Source organism: Triturus cristatus, chromosome 5_2 (genome assembly GCF_964204655.1).
Source record: "Triturus cristatus chromosome 5_2, aTriCri1.1, whole genome shotgun sequence".
Taxonomy (NCBI): Eukaryota; Metazoa; Chordata; class Amphibia; order Caudata; family Salamandridae; genus Triturus; species Triturus cristatus.
The window spans coordinates 16,034,070-16,054,345 of record NC_140588.1 but is presented as its reverse complement, the minus strand read 5'-3'; the positions used below and the strand labels follow the sequence as shown (position 1 = coordinate 16,054,345).

Sequence of the window (20,276 nt, the reverse complement as noted above, 5' to 3'; positions counted from 1 at the left end):
GTGCTCTAATGTGAATGTGTATTAAAAATGACTACATGGGCAAAAAATATGTTTATTAAGGATTGACCAGGTGTCATGTCTAAAAGAACAAATAGTCTTGAAAAAATTGACTATTTCCTGACTTGGTCTCGTGAGGTCGACACGTTTCAGCCGATGTGGTCAACTGACCCGGCTTTCTTCAGGACCTAAATTGATGTAAATCAAGGCTACTGCAGGATTGACTTATTTAGTGAAAATGATGTGAAGAACAAAAATTCCTTAAAACAATTAAAGTATAATCATCAGGTAAGTATGTGGCAACAGCCACCCTACCAGACAAGCAACCTTTTGCTCGGGTATAAGATCTTTATCTTCTTTCCTAGAAGGAGTTAGGAGAATCAAACCATTAGAAAGGTATATCACAAGACGTATACAGCATGAATGACTACTATTCTGCAGTGCCTTTTACGCACTGCACTTATTACAAAAAAAACAAAACGTGGTTACAAATGAGTAAGGTTTTCAAAACATGAATTCAACTCACCCAGCTTTCTGTGGGAGGAAAGCCTCACCTCACCCGGCTGACTGCTCGGTGAAGGAGACACCGCTCTGTTAAAATGTAAGGACAAAAAGAACAAGTTTCACACAGATACTTGTCCATCTGCACTCCCTACAATATATTTAACGCACCAAAACCAATAAGTCCCTGACTTTTAGAAACCTGCCCCGCGAGCATGACAAACCAGGTATACGGGGAAGTTATTCTCTTAAAAATCCAGTCCATTTGGAGAGACCCTCATACTAACAGGAGAGGTGTGGCTCACTGGTTAGAGGCGGCAGACCCGTAAGCAGAGATTCGGCCAGGGACCAAGGTTCAATTCCCGACGCGGCAGGGTCGTGGACCAGGGTCAAAAACGGACTCGTTAATTCTCGCCTCGGTACCTACTCTAACCAGGAACACACTCGGCAACTCTGGGCATTAAGCTTGCCTCATCTCTACAACGGCCCCCCACAGACGCCAGGGATGCCTGGTTTCACCTTGGAGACACCCAGAAAGGGACCATCTCACAGGGAAAGCCAGGACGGGTTCCCCAGCGGTCTTCAGCGCCGGGACACCTCCTTGTGAGGTAGCTGTTCGCGCTCTACAAAATGCTGTATTATTATTATTATTATTATTAACAGTAAGGAGGATGAACCACTATTTTACAACTTGTGCAGTCAAATGAGGGGGGGGGGCGAGGAGAATTGCCACCCTACATGTGGTTTAAGAGCATCAACCTCTCTTTACAGACTTATACCATCAGGCCTGGGTGAGAACACACCGCCACCCTATTTATTTGTTCAAAGGAAGATAGTCCTGTTGCACTGTCTCCTCCCCAAACAGCCACAGTAAGTTAAACACAGATGTATCAGTCTACTAAATGCAGAACCTAGGACTCTCCTCTCCTTACCTGTCCATCGGTACTTCAGGCCAGACTGCGAGCGGTCTGGGAGGTGACGGCAGGAGGGAGGGGACTCCTTAAATTTCCGCTCTAATTGGGACAATTATTAATTTGAGAACCAGGTGCTGATATTTATCTTTTCTGCGAGCCCGCGCGTCCGAACGCGCATGCTTAGGCCTCGCAACATTAGTCTCCGTGCACATGCGTGGTCCGTACTACTTGAGAAAATGTAGTGTCTCTATCACGCGCATGTGCACACCAAATCACTAGGGCCGCCGGTCCCAAAATAATCACCCAAAGGGCCCGGGATCAAGCCTCAGGGCATCCGAAATCACTCTTATACAGGTACGGGACCAAGAGCAACCACATTACTCCGATGTCTAGCACAAACTTATTCGTCGGAGCATGCGCTCAGAGACACTCGTCTGCACGCATGCGCCTCACAGGGACTTGGCGAAATAGTAGCGGTGAATATAGTGTCCTATAACAAGCGCATGCACTAAACGGATCCCAAAGAGCGCGTTACACCTAGAATGTCATACGTAAGACAAGTATTTAAAACAGAACAGGCGTATACAGTGAAAAAAGGGGTTTCCACCCCTCTCTGTTAAATGAGTGTAATTGAGAACATACTCAGATGCACCAATATTGGTGTTTCACCTCAATTCGATGTAAATAGAGCAAAAGTGTGCTCAGCATGTCACCTCCCAGACCGCTCGCAGTCTGGCCTGAAGTACCGACGGACAGGTAAGGAGAGGAGAGTCCTAGGTTCTGCATTTAGTAGACTGATACATCTGTGTTTAACTTACTGTGGCTGTTTGGGGAGGAGACAGTGCAACAGAACTATCTTCCTTTGAACAAATAAATAGGGTGGCGGTGTGTTCTCACCCAGGCCTGATGGTATAAGTCTGTAAAGAGAGGTTGATGCTCTTAAACCACATGTAGGGTGGCAATTCTCCTCGCCCCCCCCTCATTTGACTGCACAAGTTGTAAAATAGTGGTTCATCCTCCTTACTGTTAGTATGAGGGTCTCTCCAAATGGACTGGATTTTTAAGAGAATAACTTCCCCGTATACCTGGTTTGTCATGCTCGCGGGGCAGGTTTCTAAAAGTCAGGGACTTATTGGTTTTGGTGCGTTAAATATATTGTAGGGAGTGCAGATGGACAAGTATCTGTGTGAAACTTGTTCTTTTTGTCCTTACATTTTAACAGAGCGGTGTCTCCTTCACCGAGCAGTCAGCCGGGTGAGGTGAGGCTTTCCTCCCACAGAAAGCTGGGTGAGTTGAATTCATGTTTTGAAAACCTTACTCATTTGTAACCACGTTTTGGTTTTTTTTGTAACAAGTGTAGTGCGTAAAAGGCACTGCAGAATAGTAGTCATTGATGCTGTATACGTCTTGTGATATACCTTTCTAATGGTTTGATTCTCCTAACTCCTTCTAGGAAAGAAGATAAAGATCTTATACCCGAGCAAAAGGTTGCTTGTCTGGTAGGGTGGCTGTTGCCACATACTTACCTGATGATTATACTTTAATTGTTTTAAGGAATTTTTGTTCTTCACATCATTTTCACTAAATAAGTCAATCCTGCAGTAGCCTTGATTTACATCAATTTAGGTCCTGAAGAAAGCCGGGTCAGTTGACCACATCGGCTGAAACATGTCGACCTCACGAGACCAAGTCAGGAAATAGTAAATTTTTTCAAGGCTATTTGTTCTTTTAGACATCACACCTGGTCAATCCTTAATAAACATATTTTTTGCCCATGTAGTCATTTTTAATACACATTCACATTAGAGCACTGCACATTTTTTGAGTCTTCACAAGTTGGAATACACACTGTGGCAGGAGTTTTTTCTACCTTGGGATCATTAGGTCGGGCACCCGGTAGGGCCGGTTGGCTCGATATTGTGGGCCCAGACCTTGACCCCTCAGAGTCTCAGATGACGAAGCTCCGCCAACAAGGGTGGGCTGATGGACTCTTAACTCAGCCTAGTGATGTACTAACTGTTTGAAGAGGTCTTCATTTTGTTTACAGCATCTAGTGGCTTTCTGTTCTTTGTGGTTGGACTTAACACCTTCTGTTAGTTGTTTTTTGTGTGTGTGGACCCATGGCAGTTATTTAAGATTAATAAGAGCATGTCTGTACAGCATGAAGGAAGATTGTGTGGTGCTTGAAGTAACATCGAAGGACTCAGGGAAGCAGTGGAGGTAAGTAGGAGCCCTTCTTTTAAGGAGATAGGGAAGTAAATCTGTCGCAGAGGCCAGGGTTTGAATTTCATCAGTGATGCATCATACTAATGCTTGAAGGGAAGTAAAACAAGTCAAGCTTTGGAAAATTAGGAAATTCCTTGAGTTATTTCAGGTTTCAGAATGGCAAATTATTACAAGTAGCAGTATAGCATTTCGCAACATGATCCCGTGCTGGAGAGGAGATTGTGATATGTGATTTTATAGATCATATGGCTGGGTTTAAACTGGAACCGCATGGGGAGCAAAAGAACGATGGATTTAGCCCAGATCTCTGTACTAGGGTGAATATTTTGACATTGTTCAACATTCTGTCCATCAATTGTTCTTTTTGCATTTGTCACCCCGAGTGGGACAGGTATGCCCAGACGTGGGTCCTGTGCTCTCTATGCCACTGGAGTCAAGCTATCCTGGCTGATGAGGGTTGAAACCACGAAACCAGTCCTAGGATGCTTGTTTTCCAGTCCAGGGAGAATCTGGCCTGGCAGTTCGGGCTGGACTGTTCCCATGAGGAACACAGTCAAGACTGATTTGCATATGGCTGGGTTTAAACTGGAACGGCATGGGGAGCAATAACACGATGGATTTAGGCCCAGATCTCTGTACTGGGGTGAATGTTTGACATTGTTCAACATTCTGCCCATCAATTGTTCTTTTTGCATGTGTGATTTTATAACAGCATATTTAAGTACAGATAAAAATCAATGTATACACTGTAAATTTGTCATCCTGCCAGAGAAACATGTTCAGCTTTACCTGGGCGTTTTAACAGAGCAAATGAGATGCTGATGTACTTACATCACGCCGTTATTGTTTGAAAAAATATGCTAAGAGTGAACCGCCCAGGAGCAGTACATTTATTTTTACAGACAATAAACAACCTCCAGAACACTATGAGTTTAAACATGGGACTGAAGAGCCCAGCCTTCTGTACATTTGTGCCACAGTGACCGTGGTTAAAGCCGGGTTATCATTTTACTCTCTCGGCTTCAGACCGTGCTTCAAAAACAAAGGCGTAGCTTCAGGAGGGATGTTTGGGGTATTACAACCCGATATTAAATGTATTTTCTGGTAAAATGTTGGGTACAGGTGCTTTCAGTCGGGCATGGTAAGATGTCTGTCGGATTTCACCAGCAATATTTTACATACATACAGACAAAAAGCACACAAACTCTCTCCCTCTCTCTTTAGGCGGTCTTCAAAAAAGTCCTTATTTTGACCAAATATGGTGCTTTCTCTCCCTTAATACCCCATGCCTACTTGCATTTCTTTCCCTTTCCACAGCCCTTAGACCTCCTCCTGAGCCCTTACTTGTCGTATACTGCATTACAACATTTTATGCAGCGTACATTTTGGAAAATCTAAAACGCCCCCATCTCACTGGCGAAGCTACGCCCAAGTTGAACAAGCATTGGCATAGCCAATAGGTCTCGCCTTTGGGACCTTATAATTGTTTAGCCATGCAACAGTTGCATAACTAAATACTTATAAGGTCCCAAAAGCGAGACCTATTGGCTATGCCAAGCGGCCGCGAAAGTTAAAGTAATCGCAGCCAAGCGCAGCCAAGGGCCCGCTCACATGCACTGTAGTTCTAGGCTGGCCTGGTAGCACTTTTTGGAGCCCTCTCAATAAATCTCGCCAGACCAGCGCATGCGCTGGGTCAGGCGAGACCTAAAAAGGAACACTCTTTACACTTTACACCCACTAGGCTTAATTACTGGTTCGAATGCACGATGTCGAAATTGATGACAAATACACAATACAAACCTTGCTGTCAATCTCGCTGCTCCCGAGAGCAGCCTGGATGACGTAGAGCAGTGCATCAGTAAGCCCGTCACACTCCCTCATCCTTCGGCGGGCTTCTTCTCCAGCAGAGCTGACGTTTCTGCAACAGAAGAGCGAGAGGTCAGCTTCGCGCCATATTTCTCGTTTAAGTCTGCTGAGCAGCACTGTACACACTTAATAACTTGCTTCATAATTGCTGCCGCACCGGCAGGAGATGGGATTCTCCTGCCAGAGTCATTTGCCTGAGTACAGTGACTGCAGCTGCATCGCCGATATTTCAGATTTAAGGAGACTATATCTTGTGCCACAAAAACATCCTTCAATTCTACTGCAGAGGTTATCTTCGCAGGACTCCCTTCTACTGACTTTAGATATTTGTTTTATAATTGAAAAACGGTTGTATCCTAATGGAGGGGCAGAGGGACTCTACCCACATTCTGCGTATATTTATTATGGCAATAGGGACCTGAGTAAATGCACGTGGTTTCATAATAACTAGCCACAACTCTTCCAGACCAAGTCATGGTAATAGGTAAGCATCACTGCCTTCTTCTGAAAGTCTTAATATAGCATTGTAGCCTGCTGCTGAGAGCTAAAATGGTTGGTAACGGCCTTCTTCTGGAGTTATGTTATGGGCCTCAGGAATGGGTTATGACAACTGTTAAAGTCTGAGGCAGAATTGAGGGTAGAATGGTCTTGACAGGGAGAAACAGTATGACAAGCAGTCGAATACTGAAGCAAACCATTTATACTAACAAGTACTGCCTCTCAACCACTTCATTTTCTTCAATGGACCTCTAAACATTCATATATTCTCATAGTTGCTACATGCCCACTCTGCAGGTACGGATACAAGCAGAAGGCAGTGTGCATACTGAAAAGAAAGAACAAGTAAGAGCCATTAGCAGTCTTGTTGGGGCTAAAAGTCAGAGTTGTGGTCTTGAAAAGAGTAGTAACTAGAGACCTCCCAGCCCCAAAATCAAACAACGGAAGAATAAACAGTGGAAAGAAGCCATGGTTTAATCCTACGCTCCGGGAGGAAAAAAAGAAAATTTCCCGTGAAGTCCGGAAGCAGGTAATAATGATGAAAAACGGAAGGAATCCGGTAAAACTAAGAGCTATGCGAAATAAATACAAGACAATGCTGAGTAAAGCAAAAAAAGTATATCAAGAAGAAATCTGGACCAAACTATTAATTGCTGGAAAGAATAAAAATGGCCGGTCATTTTGGGGTATAATTAACAAACTAACAAAGGGTAACCAACTAAAACAAGAAGCGGGAATCGGAGAAAACAAATGGATCAAGCACGTTAAAAATATGTTCGCTGATGGGAAGAGCGGACAAAAGTGGCACAACAATAAAGAGTGTGAAATATGTTCCAATAAATTGGAGCAAAAAAAATCCCCGCTCAAAACACAGGAGCATCAACTGGATGACAAAAGGACGTCAAACACGGACAAAAAGAACCGATTCAGAAACAACATTGGTAAAGTTATCACAAGCGTACCTAAAGCACTAGAAGTTATCATCCTAGACCTGGACACCCTTGTGACAGCTAAACAGCTGAAAGGAATAATAAAACATTTAAAAACAGAGGGAGCAGCAGGACCAAATGGACTCCCAAACGCTCTTTTCAAACACTCTCCTGAGTTTTGGGCTGAATATTTAACCCCATTATTCAATTGGATTTACACCCAGAATAAAATGCCCAAGTCCTGGAAAGGAAGTATAATACATCCTATTTTTAAGCAGGGCGATCACAACTAGCCGGGAAATTACAGGCTGATATCATTGACAGATGTGGATGCAAAACTATATGGATCATGCTTGCTGCAGCACCTTCAAGATTGGATGGAGGAAACAAAAATAATACCTATGTTTCAAACAGGTTTTAGGCAAAAAACGGGCACTTTAACAAATTTAACAACCTTGGCACTCCTAAAAGGAAAAGCAGAAAAAAAGAAGACCAGATTATTTGCATGTTTCATTGATTTACGAGCAGCATTCGACAGAGTGAATCGAAAACGATTATGGAAAAAATTAAATATATGGGGATTACCAAAGAACCTGTTGGATGCAATAAAAAACCTGTATAGTGAAACTTGGGCAAGAGTCAAATTGGGAGATGGCAGCAGTACCACTGGCGAAATTAATACGCAACAGGGTCTAAAACAAGGGTGCGTCCTTGCTCCAAGCTTATTTAATCTTTATATGGCGGACATCACACAGCATATGAAGATAGCAGAAGGACATTCGCCGAAGTTGGCAAACATCCCAATCCCCTTTCTGCAATACGCGGACGACATTGTTGTGCTGAGCCAAACCCCAAAGGGACTCCAAAGATTGATTAATAATCTGGTAACCTATCTGGAGCACGAAAGTTTGGAATTGAATAAAGAAAAGACTAAAGTGGTCCGTTTAGTAGATACAAAAAAACAGGTATTTAAATGGTTCGCAAATAAAACACAAATAAAGGAAGAACCATTGTATAAATATCTAGGTCTAAAAATAGAAAGAGGTTCATCGAACAAAGGACTCAAAATAGACCTAAAGGCAAAAACCCACTCCTTGATTTATGCACACCGGCTACTACAAAAAAAATGGAGTTGTCCAAACTATATCCATCAGTTAAACGTGATGAAATCACAGATTTTGCCAACCTTGTCATATGCTTTGGTAACCTGGTGCGGTAAAGAGGCGGGGCTGTTAAATAACCTTCAAATGAGGGCATACAAAGCAGTTTTAAACCTCCCAAAATCAGCCTCACCGGCCCAGGTTCTCCTAGAATTTGGTCTTCTGAACCAGAAGTTCTGTAGCATGGGCACTTTTGTAAAATGTTGTCACAAAATACGTCTATCCGAGGAAGGCACACTGGATAGTGTATGCTGGAAGGAAATAGGAAATCAGCTGAGTAAAGACACGCAAGGCAGCTGGGGATACTTTTTGGCTCAATCTTTGAAGGTCCTCGAAATTCAATCATTATGGGACTCTAACCCAGATAGACCTACTTTCAATAAAATAACAAACAATGCTGTCAAACGGATATCGTTTTTGGAAGATCAATCATTAATCACGAAGCGACGACATGGGTGGACAGTAGTAAATTCATATTGCGGGATAAAGCCACAGCCTTATTTAAGAAGTCATTTTAACGTGACATTAAAACAGAGATACATCGAACATCGGTTGGGTTTACATTTTTCAAAAGATCTGTTATTAACTTATAAAGGCAGCTATACGGATTCCTGTTGTCGCTTATGCGGCTACAAAAATGAAACACTACCCCACTTGCTATGCGCTTGCCCAGCACTATTGGATATAAGGAGACGATTTCTAAAAAACATCTTTAACAAACTGAACATTCGCACATGCAGGCAAGCTGTTATTCAATGGTTAGATGGAACATCTCCTATGCTGGCCTGTAGGGGGGTTAAATATATGAGACGGGTACAATCCCTCCTACAACAAGTGGAACAGGGGGGGATAAAATAACCCGAAAAACCCCAAACTAACATTACAGAGACAAATGTTCAAACAATTTATGGATAAGTTGATCTTAAAGCAACATTAGATAGATAAATGTACAAATAATTTTATGGATAAGTTGATCTTAAACCGGTATAAAATAAGAGTACTTTTAATGAATGTATTTAATGTATTTTGTAATAGTTTTTAATAACTGGAAACAATAAAATTGATTGATTGAAAAGAGTAGTAAATTTGGAGCTGTAGTCTTAACAGAAATTGGGCAAAGCATTTAGCGCTCTAGGCAAAATAAAAAGTTGCTCCTTTAAAGTACCACAGAAATGAAGCCAGGGCCTTTTACTGGCCTTTTTAAGTAATTTGTTACCATCATTAGGGGATGCTCTAACACAGCTTCCCTCAGACTATGGATGTTTCGACTGGATGATGAAGTGGACGGCATAATTGACTCTCAACTAGTTCCTTCTTTCCGTTAGACTTGACTCAAGAAACAAATGATCCTAAAATGGTCCAATTTCTGCCTACCACCAGATATGCATTGACTGCAAGTGATGTAAGTATTGGGCACTGACAATTACCCTAACCATTTTATGCAAAGCATGAGGTAAAATCCTAAGCAAAGACCCAGTACATAAACAAAAGCATGGACACAGTCATACACACTGGTATTCCATTGAGATGGACTGGCCCCGGCGTTGACCAAGCACTGGCTTGGTGGTCATGTTATAAAAGTTTTGGAATCATCGAATCCGTAGACAACACAGAAACTTCATCAAGGAGAGAGTTCTCTAGCTTTTTACTGCAAACCGTACATGTCTCACTCCCACATTAAAGTTTGGAAAATAGATGTTTGTGGAATATTTAACAGCACTAAAGATAGGAATACAAGGCATGCTTCTTCTACTGTTATAAAATCCGTAGTCAATTTGTGAAACTCACATTTAACAATTTAAAGTGAAAATACAAAATCTAAAGCCAGGTAAAATTGCCGCTATGGCAATGATTCTATAAATGTAAAGCTAGCACAAGACACAATAAAAACAGGATCCGGGTTGAAAAGGAACCAATAAAATGACATTAAAACTAAGCCAAAAATGCGTAAAACTGCAAATAAATTTGGAATTTAAGATTTACAAAATACCTTATACGTGAAAACTGGGCATGCTAATCATCAACCATGTAGTGGGAGCTAGGTGTGGCATACCTGCCTGGAGAGCCCGTCCTCCACTGAGGCTTGCTCGAGGATACCAGTCATAGAAAGAACTGGGGTTAGAAGTAGAAAAGTGGCATCAGTGCAGATATAGAAATGAAAGTTCAGTTGTGTAGGGCCTAATCACGGGGATTCCTTGAAAAATGTGGTGCCCCTTCAGTTACTCTTCAGCTGTCATCCCCATTTATATGTGGCGACCGGACCTGGAAACTGCTTGGTCAGGGGCTGATATCAGGGCAGCAGTTACTTTGATAGATTTAATCGATATTGATTTTAGTGCAGATTCTGCCCTGAACCTCTCTTCTAGTGCTGCTCTGAATATATGTGGTCATAGACAAGTGCAGCAAAGATTCACGGGCTAGTCTTTCTTGTTCAAGTGTATAATGCAACAAAAATCATGCTATATCGCTATTGTGTATAAAAGATTTAACTGGCCACATGCACACGTTTGTCTGTTTGTATATTACAACTCTGAAGCTGCGCCTCCAAGGAGCAAATCCTGTGTCATGACTCTACAAACTAGCCGTTCTAAAAAGGAAGTCGGCCATAAGGCAGGAATCATGGGACCAGTTTTCTGAAGACAGTTAAAGGAATGACTCCTCTCTCTTTTAGAAAGTAATTCATGCTCCAAACATTTGATATAGCTGCAACAGTTCTACGGATGTTAACAAATTGCAACACTAGTGGGTGGAGCACTACACTAAGGTTTATGATGGTATTCCTAACCTGGACATCTGCACTAATCCTGTGCCACCCTTGAGTCCCAAGGCATCTATGAGATGGCCCCGTTTACATTAGAGGAAGTCAAATTGGCATTAAAGCACAGTCTCAGCAACAAGGCTCCTGGCCCAGATGGGGTCCCAATAGAGCAATCCAAAGATAATGTGACCTTCTGGGTCGCCCAAATTCTGAATGTCTTAAGGAATGTATTAGTTGCAGTCCCACCTAAGTCCTGGTCCAACTTAGTTATAATACCAACCTTTAAGAAGGGAGGTAGAGCCGACCCTCAGTGCTATCATCCCATTTCTTTAATTGATTCTACAGCTAAAATACTGAGAAGAATTATTTTGGATCGTCTGAAGACTTGGGTTGACGAAAGGGGCATCTTCGCTGTTGTTCAGCTTGGTTCCAGAAAAGGCCGCAGTACCATCGAACAGTGCCTGAATCGGCATTTACTTCTCAGTAAATATACACTGGGGAAGATGGGCTATCTGTACTTAGCGTTCATTGACATGAGTATGGCCTTTGATTGTGTTAACAGAGAGCAGCTTTGGGATAACATGCTAAAGATATGCGTGGAGCTCCCATTAGTTCAGCTTTTGGCCAAATTATACGAAGATGTAACTGGCTGTTTTAGGCATGGGACCAAGGGATGTGCACCTTTCCAATCAGAATTCAATTGTACAGTAAGAAATGTGTTGCGTACTTGCCCCTTTTCTTTTTGTAAGTATGTTAACAATCTGGATAATTCTTTGTCAGATGTGGAGGCAGATGTGCTGAGGGTAGGTTCCAGCCGCATCCTTGCTTTATTATACGCAGATGACTGTGTTATAATTTCAAGAGCAGCTGTGGGTCTACAGAAGCGGATAAATAAATTTGTCTCATTTATGAGTGCTCGTGGCTTCTCAACCAACATCATAAGTCACATACTATGACATGTGGACACTCTCAGGGTAACCGGTCTTCCTGTTTTATAAATGGAACTAGAATCTCATCTGTCCCTTCCTTTGTGTACTTAGGGGTGCCTTTAGAATCTAAATCCACCTGGTCACATCTTAGTATGATCAGAAAATTGCAGTTTGATAAAACTATATAAGCAATTGTGGTTTTGCAGGAGATTAGGGTCTATGCCCCTGGATGTGTTGATTAATATCTACAAGGCCCGGTGCTGTTCCGTCTGTAGTCACGGTGCAGGTATCTGGAGTTATGTAAACACCACACTTTTACAGACCAGTGAAAATGTGTTCTTGAGGAGATTAATTTCTCTTCCTTCTTTAGTCCCCACCTATGCCTGTCAAGCAGACTTGAGTCTTTCATATTTAGAAGATGATGTCAAGCTTGCCGTGTTGTTTTGTGACATTCTATATGGACTAAACCGGAAACCCAGCTGAACCTGGACATAATCACTGATTGTATGCGTCAGAATTATGCCCATCGTGTTACCTGGCTTCAGCACACCAAAAAGCAATTTACTCTGCTGGGGAGGCAGAGTTGTTTTCCCAGCACGCAGAACACTGCCGCTATTCCCAAGAAAACCTTAACTTAACAAGAACTTAGGAAAAAGAGTGGGGCAACTTAATATCACTTGGCAATCACTGAGCAGATGGGGCCCCATCTATATGCATTACCGCACCTCACTGCATTTTTATCTGATTAGGTTTAGATTTGGCTTGGTGCATCTCTTAGTTTCTTACCCTAGCCATGCCCACAGCGATTCAGATCTGGAACTGTGTCCCTGTGATTCGCAATCTAAACAATCAATGTTACACTTCCTGTTGTTTTGTCCATTCTATGATCTACCCAGGAAGAGATTTATTTTACCATTGCTTAGATCTTTAAACATCAGGAGGTGCAGATCTGCTTTTTTTTATCTTCAGTTACTACAGTCTGAATTGATTTGCCTGACAATACAAAGTTTTTATTGGCTGCTATTAGGCTGAGGACATGGAGTAATTATACTTTTTATTCAAACTGATGCTTTTATTGCTCTTTCTTTTTTTAATGGCATTTTTAAGTATTGTATTTTTTAAAATATTTTAAGTGATTTGATGTTTTCCCTTATATATTGTTCGATAGTATGTGTTTTGCTCTATTTTTATATAAACCGAATAAAGATTTACTACTACTGCCTGTGACACTTGGATTGTACTAAGAGTTAATTCTATGAGAACCTTGAGCCGTGCTTCTGGAATGGTGTGCTTTTGTAATTATCACCAATGCCATCGATTGATTGCTGTCTTAGGAGAGCCCACAGTGAGTGCATCCCCACCATCACCCACCAAGGGCATGACTGGTCAGTTTCAAGTCAATGGGGCATATCAACAAGGGCTTTATCTCTGCTTTTTTGGCTTTAAAAGCCAAAAAAGCAGAGATAAAACTAGCGCCCTATCAACAACAGGGTGCTAACATGCAAATTCGCATGTTAGCACCCTTTTACTCTACGCTTCCCTTTGCATCTCTAATGAGATGCAAAGCGGGTGTTCCAGAGTAAAATAATAGGAGAAATGTCGCTAAGCGACATTTCTCCTATTATCAAGAATATCGCTAACCCTGTTAGAGACAAAAAAGCAGCGCTAACCGCGGTTAACGCTATTTTTTTACGTCTGGTATTTTTCTGACTTAGCCATGATACCCTATGGGAGGAGGATATCATAGCTAAGTTTGCCTGTCCCTATCAACAAGGTAACGTGAGATTATCGCTGGGTTTCCAGCGATAATCTCACGTTAGCCTGTTAGCGTGAGGATTTTTATCGCTATTGAGATAAGTGTTGCTAATAGCACGCTATCTCAGCGATAAAAATTCACGCTAGCCGTCGATAATTATCCTAGCGCTAAGTGCGCTTAGAGATAATTATCGCCGGTTGTTGTTGATATGCCCCATTATTCGTTTATTGAAGGGGCAAAGGGGAGGGTCCCTGATCCATAATCACCCTATCAGCACAACCTTCAATATTTAGCGTGCCCTTAAAATCAATGACACAATCTTTCTTTAAAACAAATCTGCTGTGACATCTTAAAGCGTCGTCTAGTCTAAGGGAAAATGCAGTGCAGCAAGGGATCTATCTGCAGATCGACATGTGCAGCCACCAAATGCCAGCATTCTGAAAGATCACCAAACTGCTATCAAACCAGAAAAGGTTCGAGATCAGGAAGGCTCCATTTCTTCTGCAACCTTTCTTCACACCAGAAGGCAAAAGTACTTCTTTAACAGGGCGCAGGGGGAGACCCGTGAGATTTCGATCTGAACTATGTATCATGGTTACTTACCAATGGATTTAAAGGGCAATGAAGCCACCACATAATGACACAGTGGTGGAGGTTTAAAGTTTCACTTTTTGTAGTTTTTCTTTCGTAGCCCACACTCTCCTCGCTTTCTGTCGTATTTATCAATGGCCAATTTACAAAGGCCAACTTTAAGTGGCTATGTGACAAATCACCTAAAAACCCCAGGCACTACTTTTGCAAAATGCACTCTAGCATTTGTGCAGTACTGTTCCTTTTTGTTCTATGTTCACGAATCATTCGATTATACATACCTATAAGTGCATTCCTGATTATCATGTTATGAGATTAATAACAATACTAATACAACTAACATGGCCTGCTGATAATATACATCTCAGCAGCGATAGTTCAACGCACTACCTTATTTTTGCAGATGATACACAATACTAGAAATATCTGCCCGAAAACCCCAATTAAAAAAATACTGAGACACTTTGTTTTTTTCTACAAACTATTTTATTGGTATTTAAAGGAAATAATACATTTATAATGCAGTGCAATACAACATAGCATTAACAAATATATGCTAAATTAAAATAGAAGTGTTACAGAATTAAAAAACAGATTTCATATCAAAGAATAATGAACTGGGCTAAAAAAGGAGTGAAAGCATATCATTATTTAGGCTAGGGACATATAATATATAAATAAATGGCACTTGTTATATGTTCTAAATTGCATCAGATAATATTACAAAACCCAGGGGGAAAAAAGAATTAACAAGATCGCCGGTATAAATATGTTGAGGTCATAGCCAGTCATAATGTTAAAAATTACTAATAAATGTTTCTGTACTAAACCCCAAAAGGATTGTAGTAATGTACATTCAAAAAACATATGTTGATGAGTGCCTGGTTACAAATTACAATTCCAACAAAGATCGCTATCCCTTAGTTTCAATTTATGTAAACGAGCAGGGGTCCAATGTAGGTGATTTAATGTAAAGAATTTAGATTGGATAAGAGAAGGAGCAATCTTATTACCGAGGGATAACTTCCTAATCAATTGCCCGGTCTCTTGTGAAATAAGTTTAAACATATAATTTTCAAAATGATGAGACCATCTATCATGTGTGATTGTTAACTGTGAAGGAGATGGAGCAGATAGGAACTTATATATTTTCGAAGCAGTATGGCCAGAGCGAAACCGCATATAGAGAAGTGAGTCAGTAATTAAATCTGTAGAAAGGGCTACTTTGGAGAGAGCAACCTTTAATTTCAGAAAAGAATAAAAATCCATATTATTAAGATTATATTCTCTAGCCAAAGAAGAGAAAGAAAGAGGGTTGTGATTGGAATCATAAAGATCTTTTACCAATCTAATACCACTAGCAGCCCATGAAGAAACCGTATCAGGATCAATATCAGTAACAATTTTAGGATTGTACCATAACCAGGAACACCTCGATTTATTAATAGGTTTCGCGACTTTTTTGTGAATATATTTTAGAGCATTAATTGTGTCAAATATGATACGATGGGAAAGGAAGAAGTAGAAAGAGGAGTACACAATTCTCGTTCAATATAAATCCACAGAGGTGTATGACGGGAGTCTGGTAGGAACCAGATAGTACCTTGAGAGGCTAAGAAGGCAATTTGATACAAATTCCAATCTGGAAGATTACAGCCACCCAGAACAGAGGGCTTTCTAGGGTGTTATAAGCAATTTTAGCTTGTTTATCACGCCACAAAACTTTTGAAGTGAGTGAATCAATCTCATGGAAAAAGGAAGAAGAAAGCTTAATGGATAACATGGAGGAAAGGAAATTGATATTTCGGAGTTATCATCATCTTAAGAATTTTGAAATCTTCCCCATCAGGCGATATATTTAGGAGACCAAGAGGACAAAAGATCTTTAACTTTAGCTATGATGGGGATTCATTAGAGGAAATAGTATCTGAAAGGTCTTTACAAAACCAAATTCCTAGATATTTAATACAAGTCAATTGCCATTTAAATCCTGAATCGCCCATGTCAGAAGAGAAACACAACGAACTGAGGGGGAACATTTCCGTCTTCTCTTTGTTCAAAATATATCCAGAAACAAGCGAAAATTCTCTGATGGTATCAGTAATAACCGGAATCGCAGCAACAATATCTTCTGAAAAGATAAGAATATCATCCATCTGGCCGAATTCTCTGCCCCGCCTCGTAGAGTGCATTGTGGTGTCCCTCAGGGTTCCTCTCTTTCCCCTCTTTTATTTAACCTTTACATTTTCCCCCTTATTTTTGCACTGCAACAAATGGAGGTCACAGTCTACAACTATGCCGATGATCTCCAACTTATTTTTAATTTCTCCTCCCCCTCATTAGGTATCACTAGCTTCCAGTCCGTCATGCTGTTTATCCGGGATTGGATGAATGCGAACCATCTCAAACTCAACCCGGATAAAACAGAGCTGGTAATGACTGGCGGCAGTGGTAACCCTTGGTCTCCCTCATTTTGGTCCCCCTCTCTTGGTTTACCTCCCACCCCTTCTCATTCAGTTAAGACCCTTGGTATCACACTCAATTATTATTTGACACTTCATTCCCACATTAGTTCTGTTGTTTCTTCTTGTTTCTTCTCCTTGCGTATCATTAGGAAAGTATCCCGGTTTTTCTCTCTCTCTGCACTCAAATTGATTGTAATGGCCATGGTCTTATCTAAGATCGATTACGGAAACATTATTTATAATGGTGCTCCCGCCTATGCACTTCAACGCCTTCAACTGGTGCAGAACCAGGCAGCTCGCCTGGTACATGGCCTATCCAAATCTCACCACTCCTCTCCCCTCCTCACTGCCCTTCATTGGCTTCCCATCAAACAAAGTGCCCTTTTCAAACTTGGTTGCCTTACTTTTCAAGCTCGGGCGGGTACAGCTCCTGCTTTTATCAACTCTGCTATCACCAATTACTGCCCTTCTAGAGACCTACGCTCATCCACTAAATCCCTACTTGTCATTCCCCGTTTCAAGAAACAAAGATCGGGAGGCCAGAAATTCTCGGTCCTCGCGCCCACTTTCTGGAACACCCTCCCGCTCACCATCCGACTCTCCCCCTCCTATATGAAGTTCCGCAAGGCCCTTAAGACCCTATTGTTCCAGCAAGCTTTTAGTCCCTAGCCCCCTTGCCTCCCAGCCCCTTCCCCGCCCAGGAATCCCTCCAGCGCCAAGAAACTGCATAGTGAACGTGCGCTCTATAAATGTTTAAAAATTCAAATTCAAAAGGCGACTGTTTTAAGCGTATGTGGACCAAAACCTTTAATACCTTGGTTCAAGTTGAGTAAATGATGGAGTGGGTCCATAGACAATAAAAAAAAGAAGGGGTGACAAAGGGCACCCTTGTCTAGTGCCCTGACGGAGATTAAAAAAGGAAGAAGTAGCCTCATTAACTCTGATGATAGCTTTTGGCTGCGCATAGAGAGACATTACCATATTGATAAAAGAGTCCCCTAGATTATGGGATTGAAGCACCGCTTGTAAAAAAGGCCAAGGGACTTTGTTGAAAGCCTTTACGACGTCAAGGGCAATCGCCGCCAAAAGTAATGTATAACGTTTTGCTTTCTCCAAAATATGACAAAAGGTTTGGCTGTTGTCCAAGCAAGTCTCCCCTTAATAAAACCAGTTTGGAAATCATGAATAAGGCTAGGATGTGACCTTCTAGAGGCTTAGCCAAGAACTTGGCAAACATTTTAGCTTCCATATTTAATAATAAAATTGGACGAAAATTTTTAGGGTCAGAATGACCCTTGCCATGTAACTATCTTCAATAAAGCTTCCTGAATTTCATCCTATCTGCGTGGACCTCATTACTACATTTATTTTAGCGACAAGTTGGTGAATACCTACATCCTGCAAGCAGATCACAAGGACCTGGCAAACAAAAGAGGACCTGAAGATGAAGTTTCCTACAGAGTCTGGCAACGTATCCACAGAAAAACAAAAGCGTGAAACCAAGATGTTCTTCAGAGTACAACAAACATGACAAGAAGATAGCAAGATGCTCCTGTCAGAATAAAGAAGACCTCCACCAGTGTCTTTCCATCAGGCAGCCCCAATCTAAGCGTGCTGCGCTCACTGTCATCTTTACACGAACTTTGGTTTTACCAATGCAGTCTGTAGTGCGATTTCAACAACTTTCAGACAACTGTTTATCTCACCATTATTTCAAAATGGTGGTAAGATGTTGTAATGAAAGGACTGCCTGCATATTACATTGACGTTGTCAAGAGTGTTTTTCTGTGTCCGTCAGGGATCTTTGCGGCTTACACTGTACATTGCACCCGCTACATTGTGTGATCCTGAGCACATTCTGTAGCATGGAACTTGGCTAAACAATCCAGTCAACAAGAATGGGGGAAATGGTCTCTGCTCACAATCTTGCATGAGAAGCAACACAGCGCTGGTGAATTCTTACTACATTAATATGTCTGAACTTGTCACTATGGTGTTTCAGTGTTTTATGAGACACGTAGCTGCACAGAGGCAGAATGAGCACATGTGTAAAATCACAAGCGGAGGATCACAGTGAACGTCAGGTGAACCCTGTCTCAGGTTTTAGTTAGGGCCATTTCCGCTGTAAAGCCTCGTAGCTCTAACAAACTTTGCCTATTAAAGGTACTGTCAGCGCATGTTGTTTTACCTCGTCACAGTGTCTGTTGCCCATTCAGTTTATCGTCTTCTGTCCATTTTTGTTGAACTTGGGCAGACCCAACTGATGTCGGATTCAATGTTACAGAGCTTTTCTTAAGTGTGTGCACCTTAGGTCTCTCTCCTGCATGCTTTTTGGTGTATGTATAGTGCACACTGTACTGTGGAAACCTGACATTCTCACACTGGATTCCAGTGACAACCTCACCTCAACACTCACATGCACCGGATAAAGCGCCAAGCACAGCGGCATCTAGTCATCGTTGGGTGCTCTCCCCAAGGTTGTTTCCATGTTTCCAGTGGACTCTGGCACATCTGAGGAACACGTAAATTGCACTCACACGGACGTGCAGTGAATTCAGTGAGTACATTCTGTGCTTGCAGTACAGCTTCGGTTTCAGGACCATACATGCCAGTTTTACCACTTCTTGTACTGGCAGTCCACGAGGGTGATCTCTGGAATCTCTTTCCACGTTTGCTCTTTGCGCGTAATTTTGCTCACAAACACTAGTGTGCATCACAAGATTACGGTGACATGTTCACATCAACTTTAAATGTCAACATACGTTAATGTATTGATACATCCTGAGATGCCACTTTTATTCATGGTTTCACTGTGTACAACCCATGTGTTTATTACATTTTTACTCTCCCTTACAATAGGGATGGGATTGGGAGCTAGTCTCTCTTCCTTACAGCACAGTTCTATTTATGGCTGTTGCTCCTACCTTTATGGGTTTACACTGTCTACCCTTCTCCTAGGGTATCTGTCTATGGGAATTTTTCCCATTCACGTTGCTTACCTTCCCTATGTCTGGGGTTAGGTTATGGGTGCCAGTCCCATTTAGTTTGGCTTCCCACCCTTATGTCTGGGGGGAGGTTATGGGTGCAGTTCCATTTACAGTAGCTTACCTCCCTTACGTCTCGGGATAGGTCATGGGTTTCGGTTCCATCTTCTCGTACACTGTTATCCTCACACAAGGTGTGTCTTATTGGGATCAGTTCCATTCACATTTGTTCACGACCTCATGTCTGGGGTAGGTTATGGGTTTTATTCCCATCTTCTCTTACACTTTTACCTTCACACAGGGTGTGTTTTAAGGGTTATAGTCCCATTACTACATTTCACAGTATGTGGCCTCTACACGGGGGTTGTCCTTACACGGGCTATCATTTTATGGGTCTCAGTCCCATTTGCTGTTATTTTCGCGCAATGTTATTCCTATACTATGTTTATTGTCGATTTGAAAACGCAACGGTATTCTTATATTATTATATTGTCAAGTTGGACCGGGCCTTAGGTGGGATTGCAATTAATACATTCCTTAAGACATTCAGAATTTGGGAGACCCAGAAGATCACATTATCTTTGGAGTGCTGTATTGGGACCCCATCAGGGCCAGGAGCCTTGTTGCTGAGACTGTGCTTTAATGCCAATTTGACTTCCTCTAAAGTAAACGGGGCCATCTCATAGATGCCTTGGGACTCAA

At 41.7% G+C, this 20,276-nt stretch overlaps 1 protein-coding gene across 12 annotated transcripts in view; it reads right to left on the bottom strand.

Annotated features, from left to right (window-relative positions):
* Window positions 1–20,276, bottom strand: part of CTNND2 (catenin delta 2) — a 3,222,299-nt gene that overhangs the window by 736,446 nt on the left and 2,465,577 nt on the right. For all 12 annotated transcript variants that reach the window (XM_085606754.1, XM_085606755.1, XM_085606763.1 and 9 more), the window contains one exon: window positions 5,439–5,556. In XM_085606754.1, the coding sequence (XP_085462880.1) occupies window positions 5,439–5,556 (118 nt within the window). The remainder of the gene's footprint in view (window positions 1–5,438; window positions 5,557–20,276) is intronic.